General features: G+C 49.8%; 1 protein-coding gene across 1 annotated transcript in view; it reads left to right on the top strand.

Moving 5' to 3' along the window:
- LOC147102553 (protein HEATR9-like) overlaps window positions 1–19,286 on the top strand; it is a 162,308-nt gene that overhangs the window by 119,584 nt on the left and 23,438 nt on the right. Inside the window, exons 12-13 of the mRNA XM_085964052.1 lie at window positions 10,756–10,807; window positions 14,785–14,871. Of these exons, the coding sequence (XP_085820178.1) occupies window positions 10,756–10,807; window positions 14,785–14,871 (139 nt within the window). The remainder of the gene's footprint in view (window positions 1–10,755; window positions 10,808–14,784; window positions 14,872–19,286) is intronic.

Below are 19,286 nucleotides of genomic sequence, written 5' to 3'. Positions count from 1 at the left end.
CCTGTAGCCTTAGTGGGGCACTTTAAGGTGGAGGTGCGGCCGGCCACTTTCTCGGCGGCCGCCTGCCCGCACCTCCTTCCCCGGCCTCCTCCACGCCCCCCCCGGCGACATTGCCGGCTGCTTTCCGCGAACCCGGCACTTCTCCGTGGTGCCGGGCTCATTTGCCGGCACTATCCAGCGGCGATCTCCCCGTTGCAGGCACCTCCCCCTTAAGAGAAGGAGGAGGCCTGCAGTACCGCAGCCTGCCGCTCCGCAGCGGGTGGCGCAGCGGCGCCTAGAGCGCTGAAATTCAGTTTCAGCGCCCCAAGCGGGGGCGGGCACACCCTGGAATAGCGCCCGGTTCCGACTTGGGGCGCAAAAACTGAATATCTGACGGGCGCAACTGGCTCCGCGCTCAGCGCTAACTTTTGGGCGCACGCCAGCTGGCGGGCCCAAAGTGAATTTCTAGGCCTCAGTCTCTGAGGAGGCCTCCTGATCCGGCCCGGATAACGCCTTTCAGGGATCTCTGGTTCCCGTTGCTGGGGTGACTCAGCCACTTGATCTCCTATGGATTCAACATCATCCAATACATTCGAATCTGAGGTAGATGCTACAGGCTCAATAAGTTCTTCAACTGGTGTCTCTGCCGTAGACATGGGGTCAACCCTTGTTCTCGATTCCACAAGTTGGTCAGCATGACATCATATTACGTTCTCTCCAATGTCTACCATGTACATCAAGGGTCCCTGTCGTGCACAAATTGTCCCAGGTTGCCATTTATCATCCCTATAGTCCCTGGCCAACACTAGTTGTCCTATTTCAAAACTACGAGTGGCCTTTTTATTTACATGCTGGAATTGCTTGTGTTCGACTTCCCGTCGCACATTGGGTTTTAACAAATCCAACCGGGACCACAACCTTCTGTTATAGAACATTATGGCAGGGCTTTGATTTGTCACTGCATGCGTGGCGTTTCGATACGCCATTAGGAAATTGTCCACCTTGTGTTGTAGTGGAATATGATCTTCACTCATGGCCTTTATCGCCTTTTTGAACGTTTGTACAAATCTCTCGGCCAACCCATTTGTAGCCGGATGATATGGGGCAGATGTATAGTGTTTCACACCATTCTTTTTCATGAATTTCTGGAATTCTTCTGACACGAACTGTGGTCCGTTGTCTGAACATATTTGCTCCGGCAATCCATTCCTTGCAAATATGGTTCTTAGAACTGCAATCGTCTTCTCAGAGGTAGTGGTCGACATCTTAATCACTTCTGGCCATTTAGAATGTGTGTCTACTGCTATCAAAAACATGGAATCCATGAATGGACCTGCAAAGTCGATATGCATACGTTGCCATGGGGTTGAAGGCCATTCCCGCGGATGCAGCAGTGCAATTGGAGGTGCGTTCTGAACTTTTTGGCACCCTGAGCAGCTTTTAGTCAGATCCTCTATTTGTTTGTCAATACCTGGCCACCACACATAAGCCCTAGCAAGGCTTTTCCTCTTGACTCCCCCCAGATGACCTTCGTGCAATTCTTTTAGAACTCTCCCTTAATTTAGGAGGAATAATCACCCTTGTTCCATACATCAATGTTCCTTGACATACAGACAGCTGTTCTCGTCTGGCTGAGAATGCTGGTAACAGTGGTTCGCCATGTGCTGGCCATCCCTTCACTGTCAAGTCGTAGACCCGAGACAGTGTCGGGTCATTTCGGGTCTCTCTCTCAATACGCGCATTGGTGACTGGTAAGCATTCGATGATGGTCGAGTGAAATGTCTCGACAGGGTCAACTGCCGGTGCCTCTTCCGCTGTAGGTAGTGGCAGGCGCGACAGCCCATCAGCATTACCATGTTGCTTTGTACCTTTGAACTCAATATCATATTGATGTGCCCCTAGGAAAAGGGACCATCTCTGAAGCCTCTGCGCCGTCATTACCGGAACACCCTTCTTAGGGTTGAAAATGGAAACCAACGGCTGGTGATCTGTCAGCAGCGTAAACTTTTGGCCTTGCAGGTAATGGTTAAATTTCTTAACTCCCCACACGAGGCTGAGAGCCTCCCTATCGATCTGAGCATAGTTGCGCTCAGCGGAGGTCAATGATCTGGATGCGAAAGCGACTGGCCTTTCCGAGCCATCTGGAAACTTATGTGAGAGCACTGCCCCGATACCATATGGAGAAGCATCACAAGCTAAGCGAATAGGCAGCGTTGGGTTAAAGTGAGCCAACACTTCCTTAGAGGTGATCAGTGCCTTGCTCTTTTGAAAAGCCCGCTTACAATCATCGCTCCACTTCCATGGTATTCCCGTTTGCAAAGAGTGTTTAGTGGGTGTAACACCGTGGATAAATTTGGAAGAAACTTGTGGTAATAGTTAACCAACCCGAGGAACGACCTCAACTGGGATACATTTTCCGGTGCTGGAGCTTTGACAACAGTTTCGATCTTGTCAGGTGACTTATGGTCAATGACGTGGCCGCAGTACGAGATTCACTTTTGAAAGAACTCGCATTTCTGGCGATTGGCTCTTAGCCCATATTCTTTCAATCTGATGAGCACCTGCTCCAAATTCGCGAGTTGATCATTATTGTTATCTCCTGTAATCAGGATGTCATCCAGGTAGCATTGTGTGCCTGGAATTCCCTGCAATACCTGCTCCATGGCCCTTTGCCAAATCGCTGGAGCCGATGCCACTCCAAAAACCAGCCTATTATACTGATATAAGCCCTTATGTGTGTTGATCGTGAGATACTGTCGTGACGCTTCATCAACTTCCATCTGTAGGTACGCCTGCGCCAGGTCTATCTTGGTGAAGTGCTTTCCGCCAGACAGCGAAGCGAAGATACCTTCAATCCGCGGAAGCGGATATTGCACCGTGTGAAGAACTGGATTAACAGTGATCTTGAAATCGCCACAGATGCGAACCTTCCCAGGTTCCCCCGGCTTGTTGCTCAACGAACGCTTCATGACAGGAACAATGGGTGTAGCCCATTCGCTCCAGTCCACCTTGGACAGTACCCCTGAATGTTCTAGCCCTTCCAGCTCTGCTTCCACAGCAGGTCGTATCGCATAAGGCACCGATCTGGCTTTGAAAAATTTTGGGTTTGCATGTTCTTCAACCTTGATGTTTGCCGTAATTCCTTTCAGTGTTCCAAGTCCCTGTTGGAACACCTCCTTAGCATCGTCTAAGATTTTGGACAGTCGTTTAGGTTTGACGTCGTCCTCCTTACAGGCATCCACAGTCAGTGCTTGTATGGAATGCCAGTCCAAATTTATTCTCCGGATCCATTCCCGTCCTAGTAGTGGCGGACCTCCATCAGGTAACACGTACAAGTCCATTTTCTGACTTTCTTTACCATTGTAGACCACATTTACTTTTATCTTTCCTTTGGGGTATACTATTTGCCCCGTGTATGTTTTCAATACAATCTCCGTATCCCTTAGGGGAATGTGCGAGAATAACCTTTTGTAATCTTGCTTATTCATGACCATTAATGCCGACCCTGTGTCCAATTCCATCTTCACTTGGACTCCTGCTATCCGGAGCATGACCCAGATAGTTTGGTGGTCTGCTGTGTTACCCACATTATGTATTTTCAGACAACCCAGTTCCTTACTGCTGGAGTCTGAATCCGTCTTCTGTTCATCCGAACTGTTCTCTGTCACCTTGTGTACTTTTTTGTACTTCTCCTGTGGTGACTTTTTGTTGCTGGTCTTCTTTCCTGACTGGCATACTCTCGCTATGTGACCAAGTTTGCCACATTACCTGCATTCTTTGTCTTTGAACCAGCACTGGTTCTGGTCATGCGTTGTCCTTCCGCAACGATAGCACTTTACTGCACCCAATGCCATTTCATTGGTGCTGAATTCCAGTGGCCTTTGCTGTATCTCTGCTGCGCCCCGTGCTGCTGCCTCGTGGGATGCTGCAATGCTGAAAGCTTTGTCCAGCGTAAGATCCTTTTCCTCTAGCAGTCGCTTCTGGGTTCCTTCCCTTAGGAGCCCACACACAAACTTATCTCTCAGTGCGTCTGCTAGTCCTGTTCCGAACTGGCAGTACTTTGATAACTTGCGCAGTTCTGTTTGGAATTCAGCGTTGCTTTCTTCTTTAAGTTGAATTCTTTTGTGGAATTTAAATCGTTCCGCTATCAGCAGCAGTGTGGGGTTTAAATGCTCTTGCAGGATAGTAACAATATCCGCGAAACTCTTTCCTACCGGTTTGTCTGGGGTTACCAGGTTCCTTAATAACCCGTATGTCTTCGCACCCATCGAGTTTAATAGGGTTAGTGCTTTCTTATCATCCGTCATTCGTTCTACAGTAAACTTCAATGCGCTCCACATAAGTGGCCCAATCTTCCACATTGTTGTCGAAGGCAGTGATGTTACCCGTTTTCGGTATCCTTGCTGAGTTTCTCCTTTCCCTTCGGATATTATTTAATATGATGAATTTTTTTTTTTAAGATGGCGGCTTTTCCCGCGCTTGGTGGCTTTTCCCGCGCTTGTCTTCTTCCCCCGCCGACTCAAAATGGCGATTCCCGCGCTGTTGCTGTCCACGCCTCCCAGCGGTCCTTCCTGCCTTTATTTTCCCGTATATACACTTCATTGCGCTGTTGCTCTTGTTGCCCCGCCGCTCCCACGGTCCTTGTGGCAATAAAGCGCTTTTCTGGCTGCTGCGCGTCTCTGCCCCGATTGCAGTCCGGCCCCTGACACCGGCTGCGGTCGTGTTCTCCGCCCTTTTTCTTCGTTTTTCCTCCCCTTCTCCCACTGACAACTCGGCCGACTTCCCCCCCCATGCCGCTCGATCGGGCTTACCTGCCGCTGTCGTAGAAGGGATGATCGCTGCCTGTTGCTGATGTTGGACTTCGTGGCCAGAAAACCAAACAGGGTTCCCGATGGCCTCCCGTGTGATGCAGTGCTCAGCAGGATGTTGAGGGCGGATGCCCTTTTCCGACGCCCGTTTCTGAGGACGAAGCTTCCTTGGAATGGGCCCCAGAATCAGTACTGGGGGAGGTGATGCAAAACTGCCGCTAGGTACGATCAGACTCATCGCCACTGTTGAGTCTGTGTTTTCAAGTGCAGTTATACTGAATAACAGGACACAGACAACAGAAGTAAGTAAACAGGTCTTTAGTGATTGAGGGTCAGGGCGGGAACTGAGGTACACTTTGCTCCGCAGGGTTTATATACCGGTGTGGTCACCACCGGTACTACAATGTACAGGAGCCGTTAAAAAGTAGTCCATCACCTTAAGTTATCCTCTTAAGGTAGTACAGGTTACATACACTACACTCTCTGCTACAATAGCTTAGCCATATAGGAAGCATCATACAGTCAATAAGAGGATGAGGAAAGACCATTTGACCATCCCAGTCCATCCCTCTAGTACCCTAACTCTCCCATCACAGCCCATCCCTCTAGTACCCTAACTCTCCCATCACAGCCCATCCCTCTAGAACCCTAACTCTCCCATCACAGCCCATCACTCCAGTACCCTAACTCTCCCATCCCTCTAGAACCCTACCTCTACCTTCCCAGTCCATCCCTCTAGTACCGTAACTCTCCCATCACAGCCCATCCATCTAGTACCCTAACTGTACCATCACAGCCCATCCCTCTAGCACCCTAACTCTCCCATCACAGTCCATCCCTCTAGTACCCTAACTCTACCATCACAGTCATCCCTCTAGTAAACTAACTCTCCCATCACAGTCCGTCCCTCTAGTACCCTAACTCTCCCATCACAGCCCATCACTCTAGTACCCTAACTCTCCCATCACAGCCCATCCCTCTAGTACCCTAACTCTCCCATCACAGCCCACCACTCTAGTACCCTAACTCTCCCATCATAGCCCATCCCTCTAGTACCCTAACTCTCCCAACACAGCCCATCCCTCTAATTCCCTAACTCTCCCATCACAGTCCATCCCTCTAATACCCTAACTCTCCCATCACAGTCCATCCCTCTAGTACCCTAACTCTCCCATCACAGCCCATCCCTCTAGTACCCTAACTCTACCATCACAGCCCATCTCTCTAGTACCCTAACTCTCCCATCACAGCCCATCCCTCCAGTACCCTAACTCTCCCATTACAGTCCATCCCTCTAGTACCCTAACTCTCCCATCACAGCCCATCCCTCTCGTACCCTAACTCTCCCATCACAGCCCATCCCTCTAGTACCCTAACTCTCCCATCACAGTCCATCCCTCTAGTACCTTAACTCTCCCATCACAGTCCACCCCTCTAGTACCCTAACTCTCCCATCACAGCCCATCCCTCTAATACCCTAACTCTCCCATCACAGTCCATCCCTCTAGTACCCTAACTCTCACATCACAGCCCATCTCTCTGGTACCTTAACTCTCCCATCACAGCCCATCCCTCTGGTACCCTAACTCTCCCATCATAGCCCATCCCTCTAGCACCCTAACTCTCCTATCACAGCCCCTCCCTCTAGTACCCTAACTCTACCATCACAGCCCATCCCTCTAGTACCCTAACTCTCCCATCACAGCCCATCTCTCTAGTACCCTAACTCTCCCATCACAGCCCATCCCTCTAGTACCCTAACTCTCCCATCACAGCCCATCCCTCTAATACCCTAACTCTCCCATCACAGCCCATCCCTCTAATACCCTAACTCTCCCATCACTGTCCATCCCTCTAGTACCCTAACTCTCCCATCACAGCCCATCCCTCTAATACCCTAACTCTCCCATCACAGTCCATCCCTCTAGTACCCTAACTCTCCCATCACAGTCCATCCCTCTAGTACCCTAGCTCTCCCATCACAGCCCATCCCTCTAGTACCCTAACTCTCCCAACAGAGCCCATCCCTCTAATACCCTAACTCTCCCATCACAGTCCATCCCTCTAATTCCCTAACTCTCCCATCACAGCCCATCTCTCTAGTACCCTAACTCTCCCATCACAGCCCATCCCTCTAGTACCCTAACTCTCCCATTAGTCCATCCCTCTAGTACCCTAACTCTCCCATCACAGCCCATCCCTCTAGTACGCTAACTCTCCCATCACAGCCCATCTCTCTAGTACCCTAACTCTCCCATCACAGTCCATCCCTCTAATACCCTAACTCTCCCATCACAGCCCATCCCTCTAATACCCTAACTCTCCCATCACAGTCCATCACTCTAGTACCCTAACTCTCCCATCACAATCCATCCCTCTAGTACCCTAACTCTCCCATCACAGCCCATCCCTCTAGTACCCTAACTCTCCCATCAAATCAAATCAACTTTTATTGTCATTGTTAGTGCACAAGTGCAGTACAACGAAATGTAGGCTTGCGGCTCCCGAGAGTGTACAATTTGGATTAGGACACTTAAACATTTCAACATACATTTGTACATATATATTAGCATAAATATGACCATAATAAAGTGCATCGGCAGATGTGCAGGCTTTAGTGTTTATTTGTGGAGTTCAGTAGGATGACAGCCCTGGGAAAGAAGCTGTTGCTAAATCTGGTCGTACGGGTGCGAATGCATCTGTAGCGTCTTCCAGATGGTAGGAGGGCGAACAGACTGTGGCTGGGGTGGGTAGGGTCTTTGATGATGGACCGTGCCCTCCGTAGGCAGCGTTTCTGATATATATGTTCTATGGTCGGTAGCCGGGTGCCGGTAATGCGTTGGGCAGTTTTGACTACCCGCTGCAGGGCTTTCCGGTCATGGGAGCTACAGCTGCCGTACCATACCATGATACAGTTTGTCAGGATGCTCTCTATAGTGCAGCGGTAGAAGTTAGAGAGGATCGGGGGTGACAGATTACATCCCTTCAGCCTCCTCAGGAAATACAGGCGCTGCTGGGCCTTCTTCACCAGAGAAGAGGTGTTGAGGGACCAGGAGAGGTCTTCCGTGATGTGGACTCCGAGGAACTTAAAGCTGGCCACCCTTTCCACCTCCGCCCCATTGATGTGGATGGGGGTGTGACTTCCGCCCATCCCTCTAGTACCCTAACTCTCCCATCACAGTCCATCCCTCTAGTACCCTAACTCTCCCATCACAGTCCATCCCTCTAGTACCCTAACTCGCCCATCACAGCCCATCCCTCTAGTACCCTAACTCTCCCATCACAGCCCATCCCTCTAATACCCTAACTCTCCCATTACAGTCCATCCCTCTAGTACCCTAACTCTCCCATCACAGTCCATCCCTCTAGTACCCTAACTCTCCCATCACAGTCCATCCCTCTAGTACCCTAACTCTCCCATCACAGCCCATCCCTCTAATACCCTAACTCTCCCATTACAGGCCATCCCTCTAGTACACTAACTCTCCCATCACCGTCCATCCCTCTAGTACCCTAACTCTCCCATCACAGTCCATCACTCTAGTACCCTAACTCTCCCATCACAGTCCATCCTTCTAGTACCCTAACTCTCCCATCACAGTCCATCCCTCTAGTACCCTAACTCTCCCATCACAACCCATCCGTCTAGTACCCTAACTCTCCCATCACAGCCCATCCCTCTCGTACCCTAACTCTCCCATCACAGCCCATCCCTCTCGTACCCTAACTCTCCCATCACAGCCCATCCCTCTAGTACCCTAACTCTCCCATCACAGCCCATCCCTCTAGTACCCTAACTCTCCCATCACAGCCCAGCCCTCTAGTACCCTAACTCTCCTATCACAGTCCATCCCTCTAGTACCCTAACTCTCCCATCACAGCCCACCCCTCTAATACCCTAACTCTCCCATTACAGTCCATCCCTCTAGTACCCTAACTCTTCCATCACAGTCCATCCCTCTAGTACCCTAACTCTCCCATCACAGTCCATCACTCTAGTACCCTAACTCTCCCATCACAGTCCATCCTTCTAGTACCCTAACTCTCCCATCACAGTCCATCCCTCTAGTACCCTAACTCTCCCATCACAACCCATCCGTCTAGTACCCTAACTCTCCCATCACAGCCCATCCCTCTAGTACCCTAAGTCTCCCATCACAGCCCATCCCTCTAGTACCCTAACTCTCCCATCACAGCCCATCCCTCTAGTACCCTAACTCTCCCATCACAGTCCATCCTTCTAGTACCCTAACTCTCCCATTACAGTCCATCCCTCTAGTACACTAACTCTCCCATCACCGTCCATCCCTCTAGTACCCTAACTCTCCCATCACAGCCCATCCCTCTAGTACCCTAACTCTCCCATCACAGTCCATCCTTCTAGTACCCTAACTCTCCCATCACAGTCCATCCTTCTAGTACCCTAACTCTCCCATTACAGTCCATCCTTCTAGTACACTAACTCTCCCATCACCGTCCATCCCTCTAGTACACTAACTCTCCCAACACAGCCCATCCCTCTAATTCCCTAACTCTCCCATCACAGTCCATCCCTCTCGTACCCTAACTCTCCCATCACAGCCCATCCCTCTAGTACCCTAACTCTCCCATCATAGCCCATCCCTCTAGTACCCTAACTCTCCCATCACATTCCATCCCTCTAGTACCCGAACTCTCCCATCACAGCCCATCCCTCTAATACCCTAACTCTCCCATTACAGTCCATCCCTCTAGTACCCTAACTCTCCCATCACAGCCCATCCCTCTAGTACCCTAACTCTCCCATCACAGCCCATCCCTCTAGTACCCTAACTCTCCCAGCACAGCCCATCCCTCTCGTACCCTAACTCTCCCATCACAGCGCATCCCTCTAGTACCCTAACTCTCCCATCACAGCCCATCCCTCTAGTACCCTACCTCTTCCATCACAGTCCATCCCTCTAGTACCCTAACTCTCCCATCACAGCCCATCCCTCTAATACCCTAACTCTCCCATCACAGTCCATCCCTCTAGTACCCTAAGTCTCCCATCACAGCCCATCCGTGTAGTACCCTAACTCTCCCATCACAGCCCATCCCTCCAGTACCCTAACTCTCCCATCACAGCCCATCCGTCTAGTACCCTAACTCTCCCATCACAGCCCATCCCTCCAGTACCCTAACTCTCCCATCACAGTCCACCCCTCTAGTACCTTAACTCTCCCATCACAGCCCATCCCTCTAGTACCCTAACTCTCCCATTAGTCCATCCCTCTAGTACCCTAATTCTCCCATCACAGCCCATCCCTCTAGTACCCTAACTCTCCCATCACAGCCCATCCCTCTAGTACCCTAACTCTCCCATCACAGCCCCTCCCTCTAGTACCCTAACTCTCCCATCACAGTCCATCCCTCTAATACCCTAACTCTCCCATCACAGTCCATCCCTCGAGTACCCTAACTCTCCCATCCCAGCCCATCTCTCTAGTACCCTAACTCTCCCATCACAGCCCATCTCTCTAGTACCCTAACTCTCCCATCACAGCCCATCCCTCTAGTACCCACCTCTCCCATTTAGGTAAGAAATGCTGGCCTTGCAAGTGACACGTGATGTAAAAAGACTACGAAGCACTTGGTGTGAGTATAAAACAAGGCTTTAATCAACTGTTTCACAACCATGAGATTCTAGTTACATCACCAGTTCCTGGTTACAAAAACGTCCTGAGCAAGCTGGGCCCACGCCCGAGTATTTATACGCCTTGGACGGCGTCACCAGCTGGCCGCACAGTGTTATTTCATGAGTCATTTCTCTATGAATAATAAGATTCACGACAACACACACATCCCGAAAATGATAACAAAAACAGGGTTTTTTTGCTGTGTTTTTGGATGATCAGAATTACTGGGTCTCACACCTCATAACCAAACACCTTACCAAAAACATCAATCCCCTTCCAGCACAATGACATATTCCATTTCTGTTTAATAGACAACTGGAAGACAATGATGCAGAGCTCAGAAGCAGGGCAGTCATCTCACTGGTGAGACAACATCTCTTCATTACGTTTTCATAGTGATTGTATTTGTGTGAATTTTGTGCTAGTGAAGGTGAGATGTTACTGCCTGGGACTATCACACCCAATATTGGCATGAAACACTCGTAGCTCAGACACAGCATGGGTTAGATACAGAGTAAAGCTCCCCCTACATTGTCCCATCAAACACTCCCAGGGCAGGTACAGCACGGGTTAGATACAGTGTAAAGCTCCCTCTACACTGTCCCATCAAACACTCCCAGGGCAGGTACAGCACGGGTTAGATACAGAGTAAAGCTCCCTCTACACTGTCCCATCAAACACTCCCAGGGCAGGTACAGCACGGGTTAGATACAGAGTAAAGCTCCCTCTACACTGTCCCATCAAATACTCCCAGGGCAGGTACAGCACGGGTTAGATACAGAGTAAAGCTCCCTCTACACTGTCCCATCAAAAACTCCCAGGGCAGGTACAGCACAGGTTAGATACAGAGTAAAGCTCCCTCTACACTGTTCCATCAAACACTCCCAGGGCAGGTACAGCACGGGTTAGATACAGAGTAAAGCTCCCTCCACACTGTCCCATCAAACACTCCCAGGGCAGGTACAGCACGGGTTAGATACAGAGTAAAGCTCCCTCTACACTGTCCCATCAAACACTCCCAGGGCAGGTACAGCACGGGTTAGATATCGAGTAAAGCTCCCTCTACACTGTCCCATCAAACACTCCCAGGGCAGGTACAGCACGGGTTAGATACTGAGTAAAGCTCCCTCTACACTGTCCCATCAAAAACTCCCAGGGCAGGTACAGCACAGGCTAGATACAGAGTAAAGCTCCCTCTACACTGTCCCATCAAACACTCCCAGGGCAATTACAGCACAGGCTAGATACAGAGTAAAGCTCCCTCTACACTGTCCCATCAAACACTCCCAGGGCAGGTACAGCACGGGTTAGATACAGAGTAAAGCTCCCTCTACACTGTCCCATCAAACACTCCCAGGACAGGTACAGCACGGGTTAGATACAGAGTAAAGCTCTCTCTACACTGTCCCATCAAACAATCCCAGGGCAGGTACAGCACGGGTTAGATACACAGTGAAGCTCCCTCTACACTGTCCCATCAAACAATCCCAGGGCAGGTACAGCACGGGTTAGATACAGAGTAAAGCTCCCTCTACACTGTCCCATCAAACAATCCCAGGGCAGGTACAGCATGGGTTGGACACTCTCAAATTCTGATCATTGCCAATACTGCACTGTGTGACATTTTACCATTTCCTGCACCAGCCATCCCATGGCTTCTGAATAAGCATAAGCGTACATTTTGGTAGGAAGAATAAAGAGGCCCCATACGCCTAGGAAAATAAGAGTCGAAATCAGGTAGAGGATCAGAGATCTTGGGGTACAGATAAACAAATCACTAAAAGTAAGGCCATCAAAATCACAAACAAAGCACTGGAGTTCAGTTTTAGAGGAATAGCATTGGAAAGCTGAGAAATGATGTTAAACTTGTATAGAACCTTGAACACACTTGGAGTACTGTGCGCAGTCCTGGTGTCCATTGGCCCAGAAATTCGGGTCGGGGGCTTCCTGCGGGTGTAAGCCCCCGTCCTGCACTTACCTTGCGTGCCGGCTGTTGTGCTGTGGGCCCCCGTGGAATTCCGATCCTGGGCCTCCTCCAGCTGCCGGCGCGCTGTGCTTGCGCATCCCAGGGGCGCAGTTAGTTCGATGCATCCCCTGGGATCACGTGGGCCATGGAGAGCCAATCGGAGCAGGGAATGCTCCATTCATAAGTTGGACAGGAAGGGCTGTCAAACCTATAAATACTATAAGCCCCAAAACATCACTAAATCTTCAAATAAATTTTTTTTAAATCACATTTTTTAAATAAACTATAAATTACATGAAATAACTATTTTAAACAATAATTTAAATTTTTGAACAAAATAATTTTATTTTCTAACGGGGCTAAAAATAAACTTACCTTTCTTTAAAGTATTTAAAAATAATAAACCTGTGGAAAAAATGTTTTAATTTTAATTAATTCACCACTTACCTTGTAAAAAGCAGGCCTTGCGACTGCTTTTTAAATGTGTAACTTCTGGAGACTTACCCTCCCGGGAAAACATGCAAAAAAAACGTAAGTTCGATGCGCACACGCAGCCTCTCCCGCGCACGCATTCCACCTCTGAACCCCTGCTTTCAGGGGAACGGAAGTTCCGGTTTCCCGCGCATGCGCAGTGCAGTTCAGGGGTGGGGTACTAGGGGTCGGGTGGGGGGTAGATTACTGGGGGGTTCAGGGGTGGGGTACTGGGGCTCGGGTGGGGGGTAGATTACTGGGGGGTTCAGGGGTGGGGTACTGGGGGGTTCAGGGGTGGGGTACTGGGGGTTCAGGGGTGGGGTACTGGGGGGTTCAGGGGGGGTACTGGGGGTTCAGGGGTGGGGTACTGGGGGGTCAGGGGTGGGGTACTGGGGGTCGGGTGGGGGGTAGATTACTGGGGGGTTCAGGGGTGGGGTACTGGGGCTCGGGTGGGGGGTAGATTACTGGGGGGTTCAGGGGTGGGGTACTGGGGGTTCAGGGGTGGGGTACTGGGGGGTTCAGGGGGGGTACTGGGGGGTCAGGGGTGGGGTACTGGGGGTCGGGTGGGGTACTGGGGGTCGGGTGGGGGGTACTGGGAGGTTCAGGGGTGGGGTACTGGGGGGTCAGGGGTGGGGTACTGGGGGTCAGGGGTGGGGTACTGGGGGTCAGGGGTGGGGTACTGGGGGGGTCAGGGGTGGGGTACTGGGGGGGTCAAGGGTCAGGGGGTGTTGCAGGAGTCTTTGGCTCTGCCATTGCCTTTGCCAATGATTGAAATGAACTGAAAACCCAAGCGTTTGGCTCCACAACCCAAGACAATACAATACAATACAATACAAATCGCTTTATTGGCATGATAAGGTACATCTTATGTTGCCAAAGCATCAAAATACATTTATGGTTGAACACATAAACGCGGTTCCATTCATACAGTGTATAAACAGGTATATCCCTGAGTTTATAAATATATCCTCGCCTTGTTTATATATACTCTTGTCTTAGTTTACTGGTTGACCCTCTGTTCATGGCAAGCTGTAACATAGTGTGCCGCCAGTGTTACACAGCTTCTCTCCTCCCCCAGTAGGAATGGGAGTTTTTGGTTGTCAGTCAGATTTCTGAATTCAGGGCATATTTGTGAGAATTTTTGATAGAAATTCTCTCTGATGCCCTGATACTTTCCACAGGCTGTGAGGAAGTGCATCTCTGTCTCAACTACTCCCTGACTGCAGTGAGAGCATATCCTGTCTTCTCTTGGCAGCCTGGTCTGCCTGTGTCTGCCTTTTTCGATCGCTAGGCTATGTTCGCTAAGTCTGTACCTTGTCAAGGTTCTTCTCAGTTTGTTATCCTTTACCATGGTCAGGTAATCAGCTATGTTGTATTGTCTGTTTAGGGCCAAGTAGCAATTGAGTTTGCTTTGGGTTTTTGTTGTTTCTGCCCAATATGACAGATATTTTTCCTTTTGCTTAGCGACGATTGTGTTGGGTCGAATTCTTTGTGTTACCCTGTCACTGTCCTGGGGCTGGTTATTGTTAGTATTGTTATTAGTTACTTTATTGAGTCCCAGGACTAGTTGACTGAGGGTATTCTTCTTTATGGTCAGCTCTTGGCATTTCAGGGCGTCGTAGTGATAGCATTGGGGGTTGCTCATTTGTAGGTGATTCCAAAATTTGGTGGCTCTTTTTTGGATAGTGATTATTAATGGATATTGGCCTAGTTCCGCCCTGCATGCGTTGTTTACTGTTTTCCTTTGACACTGGAGTGAGTTGGAGATTGTATTTTAGAAATCTCCACAGCTGGACTGTCCGACTCAGCCCTTGGCGGGAGGCGGCCACACTGCTTGGTGTGACAATGCCAGACACTTGGTTGAAAGGAAGTGAAATGGTGACCTTTGTCCTTTTGTTTACAGAGCGTTCTTGGGCTGCCGAACCGCAGAGTGCTCCAAACACTGCTGGAGATGGCAGAGCTGGACTCCAGCCAATACCTGCGATTCCAGGTTAGTACTTCATCCTGGGCTTCAACAGCCCTGGTTATAAACACCAGTGAAGGCCCATTGTACCCGAGAACCAGTTTATGGAACAGAGGGTGAAGAACCAGTTGCCGTGGTCTGTGTCGAGACCAACAACTTAGGAAAGAACAGTGAGGAGGTCCTCGATACAAAGCTGGGTGGGCGTGTGTGCTGTGAGGAGGATGCCGAGAAACTACAAGATGATTTGGACAGGTTAGGTGATTGGGCAGATGTATGGCAGATGCAATATAACGTGGATAAATGCGAGGTTATCCACATTGGTGGCAAAAACAGGAAGGCAGATTATTATCTGAACAGCAATAGATTGGGAGAAGGGGAAGTGCAACGAGTCCTGGGTGTCCTTGTGCACCAGTTGCTGAAGGTAAGCATGTAGGTGCAGCAGGCGGTTAAGAAGCCAAATGGTATGTTGGCCTTCATAGCGAGAGGATTCGAGTACAGGAGCAAGGATGTCTTGCTGCAGTTGTACAGGGCCTTGGTGAGACCACACCTTGAGTATTGTGTGCAGTTTTGGTCACCTTATCTGAGGAAGGATGTTCTTGCCATGGAGGGAGTGCAGCGAAGATTCACCAGACTGATACCTGGGATGGCAGGAATGACGTATGAGGAGAGATTGGGTCGATTGGGCTTGTACTCACTGGAATTTAGAAGAATGAGAGGGAATCTCATTGAAACTTATAAAATTCTAACAGGACTAGACAGACTAGATGCAGGAAGGATGTTCCCGATGGCTGGGGAGTCCAGAACCAGGTCACAGTCTAAAGATAAGGGGTAAGCCATTTAGGACAGAGATGAGGAGGAATTTCTTCACCCAGAGAGTGGTAAACCTGTGGAATTCTCTACCACACAAGGCAGTTGAGGCCAATTCATTAAATATATTCACGAAGGAGTTAGATATATTAAGGCTAAAGGGATCAAGGGATATGGAGAGAAGGCAGGGACAGGGTACTGAATTTGGATGATCAGCCATGATCTCATTAAATGGTGGAGCAGGCTTGAGGGGCCGAATGGCCTACTCCTGCTCCTATCTTCTATGTTTCTATGTTATGTTTCCTGCTAAGGGAATATCAGGAGATAGGAGCTAAGTTAGGAAACAGGACCTCACAGGTGGTAATCTCGGGCAGATTGGCAGAGGGATAGGCTGATCAGGAAGGTGAATGCGTGGCTGAAAGACTGGTGTGGGAAGGAGGGGCTCCACTTCATGGGCCACTGGCACCAGTACTGGGACAGGAAGGAGCTGTACTGCTGGGACAGGCTCCACCAGAACCAGAGTGGGACCCGTGTCCTGGCGGAAAGGATAAATAGGGCTGTCGCTAGGACTTTAAACTAGTAAAGGGGGTGGGGTCTAGGTAACCTAGAGATAAGAAAAAGGGGTAAGAACAAAGTACAAAAAGAGATAAAGATAATATCAATACTCCGAGGACAGAAAAGGTTACAGGAAGTAATAATAAAATACCTGATAAAAATAAGGCAGGAGTTATGAAAAGTAAGAGCAGATTAAATTGCCTGTGGAGCAACTTAGAGCATCAGCAACAAAATGGGGGAATTAGAGGCAGTAATTAGAAGTAAGGAAATATAATCGTGATAATGGAAACATGGCTGCAGACAGGACAGGATTGGCAGTGAAATATCGCAGGTTATATTGTATTTAGAAATGATAGAGAAGGAAGGTGTAGGGTGGGGTAGCTGAGTTAATCAAAAATAACAAAGGCAGTAGCAAGAAAGGACATAACTAACAAAGAGATAGAAACAGAATCCACCTGGATTAAGAGAAAGGATAGGAAGGAATAACAACAGAAAACGCTGGAAATACTCAGCAGGCCAGGCAACATCCGTGGAAAGAGAAACAGTCAACATTTCCGGTCTGGGACCCTTCATCAGAACTGGAAAAAACTGGCGATGTAACAGATATTAAGCAGGCGCAGAGACGGGGGGAGGGGTTTAGGAGGGGAGGAAGGAATTGAAAGAACATCCTGTGAAAATGTTGCAAATGGGAATAGCAAAATCATACTGCATGAAAAATGGGGGCAGGGATTATTATCTGAAATTGTTGAACTCGATATTGAGTCCGGAAGACTGTAAAGTGCCCAATCGAAAGATGAGGTGCTGTTCCTCGAGCTTATGTTGAGCTTCATTAGAACAATGTAATAGCCCGAGGACAGAGAGATCAGAGTGGGAGTGAAGCGGAGAATTAAAGTGACAGGCGACCGGAAGCTCAGGGTCACCCTTACGGACTGAACGGAGGTGTTCCGCAAAGCGGTCGCCCAATCTGCATTTGGTCTCCCCAATGTAGAGGAGACCGCATCGTGAGCAGCGAAAACAGTATATTAAGTTGCAAGAATTACAAGTAAATCGCTGTTTCACTTGGAAGGGGTGTTTGGGGCCCTGGACAGCAGGAAGGGAGGGGATAAAAGGGCATGTGTTGCATCTCCTGCGCTTGCACAGGAAGGTGCGAGGTGAAGGGGAAGGGGTGTTGGGAGTGATAGAGGAGTGGACTAGGGTGTCGCGGAGGGAGCGGTCCCTACAGAATGCTGAAAGGGGAGGTGAGGGAAGATGTGTTTGGTGGTGGGATCACGTTGGAGGTGGCGGAAATGGCGGAGGATGATCCGTTGAATGTGGAGGCTGGTGGGGTGAACAGTGAGGACAAGGGGAACCCTATCGTGGTTCTGGGAGGGAGGGGAAGGGGTGAGAATAGAAGTGCGGGAAATGGAACGGACACGGTCAAGGGCCGCGTCAACTATAGTAGAGGGGAATCCTCGGTTGAGGAAAAAGGAAGACATGTCGGAAGCACTGGCATGGAAGGTGGCATCATCAGAACAGGTGCGGCGGAGGCGGAATAGAGTCCTTACAGGAGGCGGGGTGGGAGGAAGTGTAGCCCAGGTAGCTGTGGGAGTCGTTGGGCTTGTAGTGGATGTTTGTCGAAAGCCGATCGCCAGAAATGGAGACGGAGAAGTCAAAGAAGGGAAGGGAAGAGTCAGAGATGGACCATGTGAAGGTGAGGGAAGGGTGGAAATTGGAAGTAAAGTGAATGAACTTATCTAGTTCAGGGCGAGAGCAGGAAACGGCACCAATACAGTCATCGATGTACCTGAAAAAGAGGTGATGGAGGGGACCAGATTAGGACTGGAACAAAGAATGTTCCACATATCCCATGAACAGGTAGGCATAGCTAGGGCCCATGCAGGTTCCCATAGCAACACCTTTAATTTGGAGGAAGTGAGTGGAATCGGAGGAGAAGTTGTTCAATGTGAGAACAAGTTCAGCCAGGCGGAGGAGGGTGGTGGTGTATGGGGACTGGTTGGGCCTCTGTTCAAGGAAGAAACGGAGCGCCCTAAGGCCGTCCTGGTGGGGTATGGAGGTGTAGAGGGATTGTACGTCCATGGTGAAAAGGAGACGGTTGGGGCCAGGAAACTGGAAACTGTTAAAGTGACGGAGGGCGTCAGAAGAGTCGCGAATGTAGGTGGGAAGAGACTGGACAAGGGGAGAAAAAATAGAATTGAGATAGGAAGAGATAAGTTCTGTGGGGCAAGAACAGGCTGAAACGATGGGTCTACCAGGGCAGTGTTGTTTGTGGATCTTGGGAAGGAGGTAGAAGCGGGCTGTGCAGGGTTGGGGAACTATGAGGTTGGCGGCCATGGAGGGAAGATCTCCAGAGGAGATGATGTCAGTGACAGTCTTGGAAACAATGGCTTGATGTTTGCTAGTGGGGTCATGGTCCATTTGTAATCCCAGGATTACAAATATCTCCTCGATATCCATCGTTCCTCGAACTACTGATCTCGCCGCATCTTGAGATCCACACTCAACGCCATGCGCCGCCACATGAACAATCCCGGCCTCTCTCTTCAGCAGCACCGATGCACTCTATCTAAAAGCTGTCCGGGTCCACAGTTCCATTTCATCCTTCGACTCATCCGACGCTTCAACAAAAAACTTTTTTTCTTCCTTTCTGATGTCAAGGATCGCAAGCGTCATCAACTCTTGGACACCAAAGCCCCTCCGGAACCTTCTTCCCCGTTACTTTCCTCTGATCCCATCCCTTCTTCCAATCCCACCCCCTGCCATGTTTTCACTGTCCCCTCTGACCTTCCCCTCTCTGACCCCGAACGATCAGTCCTCAGCAAAGGCCTGAGCTTCATCCCCTTACGCCCCCATCTGAATAAATATCGAGCCTGGCACGATGCTGAGCTCTTTTTCCATCGCCTTTGTCTCCATTCCCACTACTTTGACCAGGAGTCTTCCCCCCGCACGGCTGACCGTTTATCCCGCTTTCTAATTTCTTGTTCTACTTGGACCCCTCTCTCTGGCCTCTTACCCTCTAGATCTTTTCATTGCTAACTGCCGACGTGACATCGGCCGTCTCCATTTCTCTGCTCCCCTCACTC

Source organism: Somniosus microcephalus, chromosome 21, assembly GCF_052327205.1.
Source record: "Somniosus microcephalus isolate GS21.2 chromosome 21, FLI_Smic_1.0, whole genome shotgun sequence".
NCBI classification, from domain to species: domain Eukaryota; kingdom Metazoa; phylum Chordata; class Chondrichthyes; order Squaliformes; family Somniosidae; genus Somniosus; species Somniosus microcephalus.
This window is presented reverse-complemented; position numbering and strand designations above follow the sequence as displayed.